At 43.2% G+C, this 16,568-nt stretch overlaps 1 protein-coding gene and 1 pseudogene across 8 annotated transcripts; both read left to right on the forward strand.

The window, feature by feature from the left end:
• The first annotated feature begins 3,266 nt into the window (after positions 1-3,266).
• LOC123407006 lies at positions 3,267-6,983 on the forward strand. Of its 7 annotated transcripts, none has more exons than XR_006612520.1 (7): positions 3,281-3,553; positions 3,675-3,841; positions 4,099-4,227; positions 4,333-4,428; positions 5,770-5,836; positions 6,040-6,205; positions 6,300-6,983. XR_006612520.1 is itself a non-coding variant. In XM_045100034.1 (3 exons), exons 1-2 carry the CDS (start codon positions 3,337-3,339, stop codon positions 3,836-3,838), a joined length of 387 nt encoding a protein of 128 aa, XP_044955969.1. In that variant the 5' UTR covers positions 3,267-3,336; the 3' UTR covers positions 3,839-3,841; positions 4,099-4,228. The 7 variants fall into 7 exon arrangements, 1 of the variants encoding a protein (XP_044955969.1); XR_006612521.1 differs by having other exon boundaries at positions 3,282-3,553; positions 3,669-3,841; positions 6,741-6,983; XR_006612519.1 differs by having other exon boundaries at positions 3,424-3,459; positions 3,669-3,841.
• A 513-nt stretch (positions 6,984-7,496) lies between these two features.
• On the forward strand, positions 7,497-11,565 carry LOC123409131 (annotated as a pseudogene). Its single transcript, XR_006612830.1, has 8 exons — positions 7,497-7,652; positions 9,135-9,278; positions 9,583-10,163; positions 10,248-10,292; positions 10,367-10,414; positions 10,746-10,846; positions 10,927-11,024; positions 11,168-11,565. The product of XR_006612830.1 is annotated as an uncharacterized LOC123409131 (transcript).
• The last annotated feature ends 5,003 nt before the right edge of the window (positions 11,566-16,568 follow it).

A 16,568-nucleotide genomic window follows, 5' to 3' on the forward strand; every position in this document is an offset into this window, starting at 1 on the left:
CCAAGCAAAGTATTGAAGAGTTTCGAACATCCTCGTTATGAGATATTAAGGAAACTGAATTATAACGATGTGTCGAGAACCCCTGGAGCTCTACTCCCTGGAACAAAGTCAATTTAGACAAGAGGCACCAAGTACAGAGTCCCGTCACATTGATATCATAGAGGTTCCAAAATACATGGGTGATCCTATTTTTTGAGTGGTAAGAGGGGTAGAAATAAAATTCTATGTCAAGATTCCTCACCAGAGCAGGGAAGAGGAGTAAGAAGAATCCTACTCTCTGATCTCTACTATTAAATGGGGATCTGCCGTCGTCGTGATGGTTCGACCACGGCAGATCCCACGTAGCTATAGCTAACCCTTCCACTGATTTTTATTCATCCTTCCATAAACCAGGCGGCCCTTTCACCGATTTTTTTCCCAACCCTCCATAAACCGGTTCAATACCCCACCACGATCAACATGACAGTTGACAAAAAACCCACTAAGGGCGTGTTTGGTTGCCTGTATTGCATCTCGCTCGCACCCACCATGCAAATATTAGATTGTTTGGTATGTTGTATGTGTAGTTGGACCTGGCCCGACAGATGCAAAAAACGCCTCCGGGCCAGGCTGCGGGGAAACGCAAGTTCGGGCCGTTTCCGCGAGCCTGCACCCGCGCGTGCAGCGACCCGCCCGACGCCTCGCTCTCGCCTGGAGGATAGGGTTCCCTCCCGACGCCTCGCTCTCGCGCCGCGCCGCTCTCGTCCCCGCGCCGCGCCGCGCTCCCGTCCTCGCGCCGCGCCGCGCTCCCGTCCCCGCCCCGGCGAGCCGCTCCCGTCCCCGCCCCCGCCCCGACGAGCCGCTCCCGCCCCCGCCCCCGTCCCGGCGAGCCGCTCCCGTCCCCGCCCCCGCCCCGACGCGCCGCTCTCGTCCTCGCGCCGCTCCCGTCCCCGCCCCCACCCCGACGCGCCGCTCCCGTCCCCGCCCCCGCCCCGGCGAGCCGCTGTCCTCCCCCGCCCCGGCGAGCCGCTCTCCTCCCCCGCCCCGGCGACCCACTCTCCTCCCCCACAGGTTGGTTCTCCTCCTCCCTCAATCCCTCTCGGATCTGATAAGTACGCTGCCGCCAGAAACGCGAGGGAGGGGAGGTCCTGGCCATGGTCGTCGTGGCCATGGGAGCTCCCTGGTTCTGATGTAAATATTCTATATAGATGGATGAGGCTGCTCCCTCCCTGGTTACCCCTGTTTAAATTTTTTGCACATATTCTATTTTGTTTTGATGTAAATATTATCAGTGTTAATTTATCAGTATTAAATCTGTGCTACATTTATATAGATGGATGACAACAGCAAGACTCGAGATACGCTGATAGTGCAAGCTGCTGGTTTGGTTGCTGTTTTGTGTGCATATATGGCCACTATAACTACAAGGGCTAGAATTAGAAATTATCGTGCTCCAGTCCGTTATGTTATGCTTGAGAGAGACATAGCTAGGAAAGGTGGCACCATTTTAATTCTTTTATGTTTCAGCTCCATTTTAATTCTTTTATGTTTCAGCTCCATTTTAATTCTTTTATGTCACTATTTCAGCTCCATTTTAATTCTTTTATGTCACTATTTCAGCTCCATTTTAAATCTTTTATGTCACTATTTCAGCTCCATTTTAAATACTTTATATACTCTTACGTAATCAGATTCCTTTGTTTGCTTTGTACATAGGAGTGATGGCTGATGGTGGGCATGGTGGTGGGAATCACCCATTGCGTTGGACATCTCCAATGTCTGGTTTCATGTTACGTCGATTTGTAGAGCTCATTGCTAGTGGAGTGAAGACTGACAAAGGCTTTAAGGAGGTGCACTTAAACCAGGTGGCTAAGAATTGTAGTGACCACTTTGGTCTTGCAATAACCGGGACCCAAGTCTACAACCACCTCCGCAAGTGGCGTGCTAGGTGTGTGAAGATTAGTAAGCTCCGAGACATTAGTGGGTCACTTTGGGATGATACTAACTGTGTCATATCACTGGAGGAAGAGCACTATCTGGGCCATATCAAGGTTTGTACTTTGAACTGACCTATAATTATTTCCTTTCACATGCTTCCTATTTGTCAGTATATAACCTTCCCATAACCACACTACATATAGGACCATCCCAAAGATGTTGAGTACCTCAATGTGCCTTTAGAGAACTATGTTCAAATGCTTGCTATCTTTGGGACTGGTATTGCTACAGGGAGGTATGCAATGGCATCTAATGAGGCTCTTGGGGCTGCTTCAATGGTGGGAACCTCCCCATCGGATGTCAACATTGAAGGTTCTGGTTTTGAATTTGTTGTTGATGGGAATGAACCTGACTCGAGTGCTGCTCATGGGGAAGCTGTTGTTGCTCATTCCACTGGTAAAAGGAAGAGGGCTAGCCTCATGAGCGAAGAAGAAGTTTTGGTCATGACCAACATGTCTGAAGCAGTCCGTGAAGTTGCTAATGCTATCAAGTCCACTACAGAGGCACATCCTGAACTTTATGATGCTGTGATGGAGCTCCCTGGTTTTAGTGAGGATGATCTATTGATTATCTTGGATTATCTCAATGAGAGTGCCAACAGGGCTAGGAGCCACTCATTCGTGCAGATGACGGAGACTCGCCGCACTCGTTGGGTCATTCACCACCTTTCCAAGCTCAAGGATTTTGTGCCAAAGGGTGGAGTGTGAGCAAATCTTTGCTGATTAACTAGTTGACCATATTTTATTCCATTTGGTCAAAAAACAATGCCCCTATATATATGTGATGTATGGAATGTAACTTGAATCTTATGTGATGCTTATGCGATGTACTCGATTAATATGGATGTGTGGCCCTATAATATGTGAACTTTTAAGATGTATTGGATATTGATTTATGTGTATTGGATATTGATTTATGTGTATTGGATATTGATTGTATCATAAGCTGCTTCTATACCGTACAAACAAACAAGATGCTGCCAATTTTTTAAATTACTTCAATCATATTCTTTCATTATTTCAATCATCAAAGATATTACCAAAACTATCTTGTAATTATTTTATATCTGTTCGACATCATACAACCCACCAAACAATATCTGTTGTATGTTGCATCTCTCATACAACCCAAGATGCAATATACCAAACAAAATCTGAATTGAACCCAGCTCGTATCATGCACCCAACCAAACACACATCTTATTTTTATTTTGCATCAGGTCAACCAGGCCAGGACCACCCAAGCTCCTTCATGCAATGCATCCTGGATGCACCCACGCAACCAAACACGCCCTAAAGCACGCACGCAGCACCGCCTCCCTTCCTCCAGAGAGTTCCGTAGGGGAGACGAGGAGCAGCGATGGCCGCCGCCGCTCGAGCCCGATGGCGGCTCCTCGCGCTACCCCTGGCGCTGCTCCTCGCGACCGGCTCGCCGCGCGGCCTCGACGCGGCGCCCAAGCCCCCCGTCCCCAAGGCCATCTCCGTGAGTCCCCCCACTCCCAGCGCTGCTCCTCGCGACCAGCTCGCCGTGCGGCCTCGACGCGGCGCCCAAGCCCCTCGTCCCCAAGGCCATCTCCGTGAGTCCCCCCCCCACTCCCTCCTCCCCTTTCTACTTGTCGATTTCTTCAGTTTTCTTAAGTCTGATTCATTTTTGTGTTTTTTTCTTCTTTTTTTGCATCTGGTCTGGTCAAGGGATAGGGAGAGATGGTGGCATGGTGCATTCGGTGCTCGGCGATGGGGAAGCACGGGGACGGGCCGACGCGGTTGGCGGATCCGCGCTGCACGACCTGAGGGAGGCGATCGTGAAGGGGCTGGGGTTCCGGTCGGAGCTAACAGAGGGAGTACTTCCCAATAGGAGCTAACAGGTTACAAGCATACTGTTCGCTTGGCTGTGTCTTTGTGTGTTAGGAATTTTTGCTAGAGTGTGTTTGTCAAATTTTAACTTTACTTCCAAGTACTCCTCTCCTCCCTTTTCTTTTTTTTATGTAATTTCAATACGATTTCGTTTGTGTTCATGTTTTCAATTTAGAACCCCACGGAAGTGAATACTGTGTTGAAAAGCACTTGTAGTGTGTAAACTAATAATTATCCTATTGATCTGACATCTATGACTTGTATGTAGGTACTGTGTCAAACTGATGAAGGGCCAACATCTCCAGGGATTTCATTCAGGTTGCTCTTTGAGACAATACAAGACAGTATATCGTCTTTACAAAGAGAATTGCTCTATCGCCACTATGAAGAGTTGAAGGTATTGCCTTCTTGGCAACTTTTACTATTTTGTTGTCAATTCTCACTGAATTTTGCAGTCAGTTTGCTGCTTCTGGCTATTCATTCAACTGATTTTACTACACAGGAAAATAAGATTACTCGTGATGAAATGGTCAAGAAAATGATGATAATAGTTGGAGAGAAATTACTTCTGGATTAATTGAAGAAACTTAAATACAGTGTAAGTTACTTCGCGGTATACTTTATCTGAGTACACATTTGATGAACCATATACTAAGAGTAAATTACATAAGATTGGTGTACAGAGTAATGTTTATGATGTGTCTAATATAATTGCTTAATGCCTATGAACAGGACTTTTTGGTTTAACCTCCTTTACCTCGTACGAGTTCCCCTCCCACCGATTTCTCCGCATTCTCTTTCCCTTCCATGGTGCAAAAAATGACCCACTTCCTCCCATCACGGGGCAAAGAAAACTGTAATCCCACACGTCCCACGACCCATCTCCTTCCAAACCCCACGCCCGATCTCGTCTCTCTCCCCAGTAAACTTGCCGCCACTTGTGCTCGTCGGTCCATCCCCTACACAAGATCTGTTGGCAGGAGCCGTCTCGATCTAGAGGAAGGGGATGCATCCCATCCCGTCAAGCTGTCCCTTCCCCCGCCGTGGAAGAGAGAGCGAGAGATTTGAGAGAGGGATGAGCATAGTGTGGTGCTGGCCGATCCCGTTCGTTCCCCTCGCTTGCGATCCAGAATCCTCATCGGGTGCCATCGCGATCGTACCGCTATTTACCCTCATCCAGCGGGGCCGAAGTCTACGGCACGAGAGGGGTCAAGAAGCGCCTGGCTGGAGACAGATGAGAGGCGGGTGGAATAGGTGGTTGTCCAGCTCCGGTGTGGGGTGAACGCAGTGGAGACATAGAGGCGGGACTTCTGTCGGGGCTAAGCGAACGGCGAGAGAGATAGAGGATCGTCCATAGCCGCACATGCTGAACAAGCAGAGCATGCACCTGGAGTTGCGAGGCGACCTCACCATCCTCCTTTGTACTCGGTTGCAAGTTTGTCGCCTCCGCCGTCAACAAGACCGGCCTCGCCAAGCTCATCTGCCTCTCAGGCGAGAACAACGTCCAAACAAGCCATTCATCATATTTCTTCTCTTTATCACAGTTGTTCTTCCATGAGAATGTTGGTATGACGATAATTGCCTATGTGGGTTCTTCAGGGGGAGGAGCAGAAGAAGCTGGACATGCTCTCCAACGAGGTGTCCGTCAATGCTCTTGGCAGCAGCAGACGCACCGTATGGGTTTTCTCTTTTCTCAGTTCTTTCTATTTTTGAACAAGATAGTTGGTTTCACTCTGTTATGTGAGACTCCACACTACGAACAACCTCATATATTTATCGTGTTCTTGTGTCCCACGATGAGGGGGCTACGCTCGTGGACCCAAAGCTTCGTGGAAAGTGTGTAATCAACTTACATAGGCTCTAACACAAAGCTGATATGGTTGAGCAATTTTATTCTGCTGTTTCTGATGAAATAATGTGGCTCTTCATTTCCCATCAGGTACCGTGTCTACTTTGATCACCTGGATGTCCCCTCCAACATCGACTGCGGTATCTCCGTTGGAACCGTATGTGCACAATTAATTTCAAATCTAAAACAGTTGAACGGAATGCACACCTAGAAATAAAATGGAGTCACTATCTCACGTGCTTGCTCTTTTCAAAGCAAGAAGTCATATAGTATGTTGTGCTTTCTCTTTTCAAAGCAAGAAGTTATATAGTATGCTGCATGGTTTATTCCTTTACTTACATTCTTTCTTTCTCCCCACAGGTCTTTGGTAGTACATGATAAGAACCAAGACACCCTGACTGGAGGAAGTACTACAGCCTGGAAAAGGGAGACGCACACACCCTGTCGCTCTTTTCACATCGAAAATGGTTGATCAATAGATGTGTGGATTGCTGCTGGGTGCTGCATGTATGGAATTTCCTGCACGGTAATTAATCAATCCTCCTACATTCATGTTCCACAAGCAAGATCAATCGTGTGTGACTGTATCTGAATTGGCTTGTGTGCGTTATTTTTTGCAGCTTATTTTGAACACTATAAATGGTGTCAATGGCTTCACGCATGAACGACCCTTCCCTTGAGGAGTTCATAATGACTCATTCAAATATCGAGATGTTTTGTGATGTCAGCCTGTCACACAAATGATATTTATTTTCTTTTTCTAAAAAATCACCAAGAAGCGTCCCACTCAGATGCTATCAATGTGCACTATAAGATGATTTATTTCTATCAATGGATTGATCAAGCTTTGCGTTTTCTTGAAATAACTAAAGAATATTATATGAGGGATAGGCTTAGGAGCCTCATTTATTTTCATTTCAATTTCTACCTATGTGTTTCCTTTCTGTTTTGTGTATATGGAAATAAATTATTTGCATTATTTCAAGATGTCGAAACAATAGTTGTTGTTACCAATCTTTCAGTGAACTTTTGTTGATCAACCATTTTCAATTTGATCGTAGGAGTGGAATTATGTCAGGAAGGCATCTTTCTAGGACATAGTTGGAAAAGGAGGCATATAAACAAGACATGTTAAGGGTTGCATGGTGGTAACAACAGAGCAGGAAGGGATCGCAAGATGTCAGTTTCGTACATGGTTGAAATCATGGTTGGGATGCGGTTTTGCAAACTTTAAGGATTGTTGAATAAATATCCGTATATTGTGCTCATTTCATAATACATGACTTTCTATTGTGTGTTCAAAATATTAGAGAAATATCTAAAAAATGAACATACTATACTAAATAAACTAGGTAAAAAATTCTAAAACACTAGCCAATATCTAAAATATTTCCATTACCAATCTTTTAATAGTAATTACTTTTTCCGTAGCAACGCACGGTTCTTTCTCAAGTTTGTTTGCACATTTTCTCTTCTCCTTCTGTACAAGTGGTATCTGCACATTCTGTTGTATAGATAAGAGACCTCCACTATACAGAAGGAACTGAAGATATGGGTCGTGTCCTATATATATAGTGTGTGGGGGGGATTCCTGATCTTGCATATGATAAGCCGTATGAACGTCGGTACGACCGTCATCGTCCAACGTACACTTCAGCACGACCACCAGAAAGAACCCGAGATGGCACCATTATGCAGAAGCTCTCGGTTATGGTGAGACAGAAACTCTAGAATACTTACAATTCTAGATGTATGGCGTCTCCTTTTACTTTCAAGCTTCGTATTCATTTGTTGATATGATTTTTTAGTTAGGATAAATGGCCGTGGTTTTTGATAATATGGTCTTAGAGGTTGCACAGAAGAAGAAGAAAAACTACTTCCTAATCAAGCAACTTGGCAACAACAATGCAAATATTAAGTTCAACAAGGAAGCCGAACAACTTTTTACAGTCTGCACCCTCACAAGTACTCTGGTTGGTAGTTGTTTGCCCTTTCCTGATCAAACGAATTATGTATATATTTTGTGCCACTCATATATTGGTTTGGTGGTAGCTGTTTTTTTATGCATGGTAAACAAGAAAGTAGCCATCTGCTCATAAAGACAGACCCGATAAGGAGATCTGGATATAATGTTAAATCTGGTGTGATTCTTTCGCCTTTTACCCTGAAGCTTTGCAAGTGTGACTGCTCCAGTCTCTGCTGATCTTAATGTAAGACCAAGGGATGAAGTGTATTGCTTCAACTTCTGTTATGTACCTATCAGATGAAAGAATTGCATTTTAGGATGAAAGTTTAGTGTTTAACAAATGAAGCAGTCAAGCCACTAAATCATGATCCCTCAATGGCTTAATGTTATAGTACAGCTCAACAGTTTGATTCCAAATAATTTATGCACCACACATACGTGGAAAGCCTCTTGTCACATGTTTGCTATTTCCTGCAAACTTCTCCTTTTATGTGTGCAGGAACTTCTCACCATGTAGTTCCTCTTGCTGAGAAAGGCATGTCTATCATGCACGGGATATCCTGTGCATGTAGCAGCCACTGATTTGCTTGGAGATTGACATGCATTCATGAGTACTACTTAATTGGCTAGCCTTTTCTCTCACTACCTGAAACTTCACTATTCTAGCTATGCGTCATCATTGCATGCCTATTCAGTTTATTCCCAAGTTTATACATATTACTCAGTTTTTATTTTACATGAGGAGATTTGTCTGTGCACGCTCCTCGGTATGTAATATAGTTTAGAAGAAAATATATATGTAGCTGGAAGTACAACAATAGCTAAAAACCTTGTCTTAAGTGTGCATAAATATGAAATATTATAATATAAATTTATTTCAATACAAGATTTTTCCTTCTATGTATGCAGCACATGACATATTCGGAATTCTATTTTCATATTTTCGTATTTCAATACAAGATGAATTATTATCTAGATGTCCCAGAAGATAAGTTGAGGGATACATACTTTTATATTATTATTAATTTGTTCTTTTTGAGCTGATTGTTGCCCTTGTTAGGGGCTGTAAAGGATATCCGTGTTCCTCTTGTTTGTTGTCATTCTATTTCTTTTTTATTCCTTGCCATTTAGGAGTATTAGATAAGGATATATCAGACACAATTATGAAAGAAGCAGGCGGGAATGGATACTCGTCACTGTATGATTGAAACGATGTTTTTACAAGTTTAATAGATTTATGAATTAAATTATTTTTTGTTCCGTGGCAATGCATTCAGCTAGGACGATTGAAGGGTGATTCTTGACCCTCTCATTGACCAATGACAACGAAGGATAAGGGGATGACTGTATGTTCGACGATGGTGTCAAGACAACCTGATAGATTGAATCAGAGTTGACAACCAACAACAATGATAGGGACACTAATCTTGTTCCGTGGCAGCGCACAAACACTAAACTAGAGCTTCCCTAAGATAGGTGTTGACGGTAGCATACGGAGACATCTTTACCTTTCATAGAGTCTTTTGGGTTTGAGACAGATCTCAGATACCATACACAGGGGCAAGCATTTTGTGTAGTGTTTGACCACTGGGCTATTGTTCCTGGCGATCCACTGAGAAACCATGTATTGAAGGTAAGCAATTTTTTGTTTACATTTTATTTGTTTCTTCCTGCTGCATGTACGATTTGCTTTGGAGTTATTCTGACTACCTGCATTTGTTACTCTCCTGAGCATGTTTGTTAAGAGGGACAACCGAAATATTGGCTTCAGTATCTGCTACTAGTTTATATATGCTGACCAAGGATAATCTCAGTATCTCTAATGACCTTGTTTGTTAGAGGGCCAAATGGTCCACCTATTTCTTCATACATGTAGGCATCACTTCAAAACTCCTTAGCATTCCATATAACACTAACATGTTTCCAACCAACGGAAGCGCCGCAGGATCGAGCGCCCTGTCGCGGAGCCCGAGGGACCCGGCGCCGACTGGCCCCTCGCGCCCTCCCCGTCCGCCTCCCCGTCCCCCGCATCCTGGCTCGACGCCGCCCCCTCCTCCCCCGCGCCGAGGCCGCAGCCAGAGCTGCAGCCTTCCCCCGCCTCACTCGCGCAGCGGGACGCCCTCCGCGCCGCCGAGGAGTTCTTCTCTGGGCGTGTCTCCTCGGACGAGGACGGCGGGGACGCGGCAGCGGGGTTCTTCCTCGGCCTGTTCGAGTGGGACGCCGCGCTGCGGGGTACTACGAGCGGAGCCACGAGGAGGAGTCCCGATGCGTGGGGAGGAAGAGGAAGGGCAGGAGCCAGGCCAGGAGGTTCCGGGACTGCATCAGCCTCGTGCACCACGCGCGCGACGTCAATCATTGCGGGAGGCCGCTGGCGCACCGCGCGCTCGCCGCCGTCGTCTGCCGCGTGCTCGGCTGGGACGTCAAGCGGCTGCCCAGCTTGGTCATTGACCCCCGCGACACGCTCGGCCAGGCCCTCCTCGCCAGGGAGGGCGCGAGCGCCGCCGCGCAGGAAGCAAAGGTTTCTCGGCCCATTCGTTGCTATAGGCTGCTGACTGACGAGACTGTGTCATAGTACTTGGTCTGATTTAATTGTTGATCGCAGGACAATGTTGATGCTGGGGAGAAAGACCACAAGGATGCAGCAAAGGTGCGTACCTTGTTACGATAGAATGTCTTGGTGAGATTGTTGGTCAGTTAATCTGGTTTGGTTATTGATTTCAGGAGGATGTTGGTTTGGAGAAGAACGGCTCCTTGACTCATGACAAGAAGGTAATTAACTGCTATATGATGGTTTGGAGAAGAACGGCTCCTTGATTTTTTGATAATCGTAGGCATACTGCTATATGATGCAAGCTGTTGACTTTCCTGCTGATATGCTACTTTTACACAATTGCTTGAGATATATGCATCTTAGTGGGTTGCATACGTTAGTGTTGGACACTTAGTGGCGTTGGAGTAGCTTAGTAATGCACAATTCAGGGTAGCACCTCGTTAGGTTTTATGTTATCTTGTAGTTATAACATGCACGCCTCTCCTCATCCTCGCGTGGAGCAGCAACACATCCTAATGCAGTCTCCCGCTTATCTCCGGAATTGTGCAGCAATGGATGGCAGGGCGATAAGCGGACGTCGGACAGCCGTCATCGACATGTTGATAGCAGAAGCCGCCAACGCCAGGAAGAAATTGCAAGAAGTGCACTTGGTAATTCACTCGCTTGTTATCTCTCTCCCTCCCTCTATTCGTCTCTGGGCTTTGGTACTGAGTTTTTTTTCTGATTTTAGTTGGTTTTGCCTTGGAAGGAAGGCAAATGTGAGCAGGAAGATGAGGTGGGAGGCGTCCTATGTAGAGTTCCTTCTCGTTGCGAATTGGAAGCTCGTCGGTGAGAATCCCTCATTTTTTGTCATGATATTGTAGATCCGGACTTCTCTTCATCCATCTCCAACCACTAGCATGATTTAGGTTTGTGTCTTGCTTTACTTGTTGATGCATAATTACATATTGTACTTTATTTTCCCATGGTAGGTCCGGCTAAGATTGTCGGTTGTGCTTATATACAGAAAAGGATCCAAGGATTCACAGAAGTTGATGCGATCCCAAATGAATTTATAGTTTCAAAGTTTGAGATTCTAGGATGGAAAAAGATATAGTGAGTGAAGTTAACCACTCAGTCCAATCTGGTGCTACATTTATATTTGACTATGGTTTGTTCTACTGGAATTAGAGACTGAGCATGAACCTATCAGATTTGATTTCCGTTTCCAAGAGAAGGAGATGTTATCTATGACATATTTGTTGGTATTGGCTGAATTTCTACCACAGTTATACAAAAAGTATCTCTTGTATATGCAAATGAACAAACATTGTTTATTATCTAAGGACAAATGCAAAAATTGAATGTGTGCAAGTGTTGTTTTGGATTATATGCACATGTTCATATATGATTTTGCATAGGATTTGAGAACACTATATATAGAAGACAACACATTTTCCTTCAGAAAGAAATGGGTATATTTTGCATTTAAAGTTTGTGAATCGTTATGGAGGGCGCTCAATATCTGTTATACAAGATGCTGATACGATGACTCTCACACAGTTGCTGTAAGTTTGTTGTCCCGTGGCAACGCACGGGCATTCAACTAGTATAAGTAGAGTTAAAATATATTTTTCACTAGACTCGACTCGGCCAAGTTTGATCAAGCAAGGGGCTCCTATGGTCGGTATGGCTCTCATACCAACTTGTAATGCCCAAGATGTGGTTCTATCATCATCCGTGCCCAAAGCCTTGATAGGTATAGTAGCGTATATCATCGTTTCACAAGTAGAGATATCATTGCAATACATGTAATAGAAGAGGAGAGTATATGAATTGGCTTACACTCGCCACATGCTACCTTACATAAACCATACAATCATTCATACAAACATCTAGAAGTGTAGGGTCCGACTACGAACGAAATCAAATTATAAAAAGAAAATGACATCTATCTCGCTTTGCCTAGGAAGATGACCAAGGATCCCTCTACTCGTCCGGATAGGTGACGTACATGCGTCCACGCTCCTCGTCAAATTCCCACTCGAGCTGGGAAGCATCAGCTGGATCAAACTCATTTGTACATGTACATGTGGTGTCGTAGTAATCTGTGAGCCACTGGGACTCAACAATATCATTAACTTCGGTGTCGAGACTATCTAAGTTGGTGGTTAAGGTATGGTAAAGTGGTCAGGTTGGAGCAGCACTATGCATATATTTGAGTGGCTAACTTACGAGTACAAGAATAAGATGAGATTATATGCATGTCGGACGAGTACTAGTATTGATCAAGAAGTGATCCTGAACACCTACTTACAAGTCAAACATAACTCCATCATGTTCTCTTTCTAAACTCCCTCGAAAAGAGACGATCACGGTTAGGCACACAATTGGTGTATTTTAATCAAGTTTACTTCAAGTTTCATATAATTGGGTGTAAACAATTTCCAAGTTGCCACATAATCGTGGGCATGGCTCTCAGAAAGATTTAACACTGCAGGGGTTCTCCAACTCATCCATTACAAACTAGCCAGAAGCTGCGGTGGACAACCTCAACCTCGAGATAGCCCAAGGAATCCTTGGAGTCCCGCTGCACAAGACATTCGTTAAAAGTAAAACAAATCCAGAAAGACCGCCCGACGTGTCAACGAACCAGATAGGAGCCACATCTCTCGTTCTTAAGACGCGATGGATAAGCGAAGCGTACGGTGGCCTGGTATTAATCTCTTGAGTTGCCTCGGGTTGGCCCCGCACGGTGCTCTAGTTTGGACCAACACACATGAGGGGCACTATCCTTGGTTGTTGATTAATTATCCACGGGGTAGCTAAGCACTATACATTTTTATTACGTTGTTAGCAAATATAGTACCAATGATGGGCCTTGATGGAAGAGTTTTATCCAAAAACTAATTATCAAGGGGATCCCCATAACAACCCCAAGCATGTTTGGTACGCTCAATATGGAACATAACACGGTACACGGCAACTAGGGCAGCAAAAGTGGAACAAATCACCGAGCAAAAGGCCAAACCTTCCACCTTTTACCAAGTATATATGTGCATTAAATTAAATAACAATAAATAATGTGATATCCGAGGATATCCATGTTGTCACACGGAAACAACATGCACCTGTAACTAGCAATGATATAAGAAGGGTCGAGCAAGCTATAACTTAGACAAACAGTGGTTTGCTAGGAAGTGGAGGGGTTAGAAGCTTTTCATGGCAATGTTGGGAGGCTTGACATTCAAGTGGTAGGTAACGAGACATAACGATAGAAGTGAGACAACTAGCATAGCGAAAATAGTGTCGGGATCCGGGTAATGATCATGTTGCCTGGGTTTTAAGTGGGATAAAGAACTGGCTCCTCATAAGTGTTCTCGACAGGATCCTCAAACTCAGACTCATCACTCGGAACTACCCACAAGAATAAATAGCATCCAGTAAACATACAACCAAGTTTAAATATGCAAGGCATGACAAGCACGACAATCAACTATTACACATTAAGTGAAGTCTAATGTTATTTAAATGATGTTTAGTCCACACTTATTTATTTACCGAACAAGTTTAAATGTTGTTTACCATGTCAAGAGATGAAGCATAAGAAAAATACATTATCTAGGCATTTTAAATGAGGCCGAAAACAACCTAACTCATTTCTAAAACAACTCCATGAGAAAGTTTAGAATTAGGTATTGTTCTGCCTAAAACATAATTATATATATATATATATATGACAAATATTACCAGCAGCGGTAGTTACCACCACTTGTGTTTTGTATGTACTATGTAGTATCTATCAAATCGGAGAGTATGTATGCATAGTATGTAATATATAATAATATTTAGGTAGTATATATATACTACTTTTTGGTAGTATGTATCATATTTTGTGTATGTTTTTTATGTACAAATATAATAAAAACTATGGGTTAACTTATAATTTTTTCATGTAACTCGTTTTAAAAAATCTTATATATAATATATAAACACAATTAAAATAATAAATTAGTATATATACTACCGCATTATAGTATATGAGACATGTGGGGTAACTACCCCTAGGTCGTAGGATGTAATTTTTCATATATATATATAGGATGACCTTTTGGGGCACGTAGGTGCCCAGGCTCCTTACCTCGTGACCATCGGATCTTATATATATATATATATATATATATATATATATATATATATATATATATATATATATATATATATATATATATATATATATATATATATATATGACAAATTTTATCTACCACCGGTGGTAGTCACCACCACTTGCGTTTTGTATGTTGTATGTATTATCTATCAAATCGGAGAGTATGTATGTGTGGTATGTAGTATATAATCATGTTTAGGTAGTATATATACTATTTTTTGGTAGTATGTGTCATATTTTGTGTATGCTCTTTTCTACATACAAATATATATGTATTTTACAAATATAATAAAAACTATGGATCAACTTGTAATATTTTTTAATGTAACTCACTTTGAAAAATCTTATATATAGTATATTAACATAATAAAAATAATAAATTAGTATATGTACTCATGGGTGGTAGTATATGAAACATGTGGGGTAACTACTCCTGAATGGTAGGATGTATTTTTCCAATATATATATCCTCTGAAACAACCCCATGAGAAAGTTTAGAACAAGGGACGAGCGCTTTGTTGCGCGTGCGCATACGTTTCTACTAAATTCATCGAGTTGTTTCAAAGAATCAAAGCGCCCAGTTATTAAGAAAATCCCTTGTCGGCTTTCCGTGAAATATCCGTTTGGCCGAGCACTTCCATAGTTGTTCCTATTTCAACTAGGTAGGCCTTCGGTATTCATGCTTCCTTCTATCAAGAGCATTGTGGCAGTACGAAATCCTTCCTCAGCCTTGTTTATAATTTTCACTGGGCATATCTGATTTTTGGACACTTGTTGCATCCCTTTTCTTTCTGCATTAGCTTAATCGTTCGCTTCTTTCCATTGCTTCAACGCTTGTTTCAAGCAATAATCAAGAGTTACTAAAGTAGTTTGTCCTATTCAAAGCTATAATCAGTGACTAATATGCACACAACAATAAAGACTGTTGTTTTTTCTAGTGAGAAATCGAGTACCGTTTTTACACAGTATAGCGTCTGAGAATTTGACACAAAAGCAAGGTTCAAAGCCCACGGAGCGGTAGGTCGACATTCCTTCTTCTTTCCAAGCTTCTGATTATATCTATACCTTTCGAGACCAAGCCCTGCTACAATTCTTTGCTAGAAGAGACTACTAGATTTCTTTTTCATAGTTATATATTAAATAGGAAAATAAGGTGCACCACGGTATTCTACACATTTTTTTAATCAATTTGCATATACAACTCATTTGACAACGGCGGTGCTCGGTCCATGAAGCATGGGAGGAAGAGCCGAAGAGGACGACGGGGAAGAAGCCTCTAGGGTCCCTGTTGTCGGAATGTCGGATGCGGAGGTGAGGAAGACGATGACGACGATCTTGACATTCTCCAGGAAGAAGAGGGTAGACGATGGAAGGATCAAGCCGAGCACGAGCTCAACTAGGCTCGGTCATGACGTGAGCGGCTGTCTGTGGCAGCGGCAGGGGGAAGAGAAGGTGGGAATGGAGAGGGGCTAGTGTTGGGGAGCCTCTAGGAGCTTTATGGGTCTCGAAGGGGTGTCGGGAGGCTGTCTGATCTTCCAAGAGGAGATCAATGGTGATCCTCTGATTCGTACAGAGATGACGAACACAAGGAAGAAGAAGGTGTCCAGGTGGGCTATGGGCTGAAAGGTAGGGGTAAGTGGCCTCTCTCTCTTGCCTTTCTTCATTTTCAAAATAGGAAACAAAAGAAAAAGAACGGGAAGGGTGATAGAGAAGGGTTTTGGCTGGAACAAAAATATATTTGGGACCCTGGATGTATGCTCTATTGAACAAAATTGGTTTGGGCATCTTTAGAGACAGAAAATTAACACAAAACTTGCATAAATCTTTTGCTCAACCAAAATCACTTCAAATGAGCTGAAATTTGGAGGAGAGGGTTTTTGGCATGCTGTAGGATTTACTGAAAAATAAGTCAACATTTTTACGGGACAGAAAAATGTCACTTGCAATAAATTGGATAGAAAAATGAAGAAAGGAAAGCTTGCCTTGGTTTGGGTTGAATCTTGTGGAACCAAGTTGGAACATGAACCGAGCAAAGTTGAAAGGGAAACACACACAAACGAAACACAACTATAACAAGACACCACATGGTATGATAACATGACATGCATGATGCAAAACAAAATGAAAAGCAAACATGGTCATGAGTTGATGTCATGATGATGTACACAATGCAACAACACATGAAAAATGTAGCATCCACTCCATGTGATGGTCTCAAGAAT

The sequence above is a fragment of the Hordeum vulgare genome, chromosome 7H (genome assembly GCF_904849725.1).
Source record: "Hordeum vulgare subsp. vulgare chromosome 7H, MorexV3_pseudomolecules_assembly, whole genome shotgun sequence".
NCBI lineage: Eukaryota > Viridiplantae > Streptophyta > Magnoliopsida > Poales > Poaceae > Hordeum > Hordeum vulgare.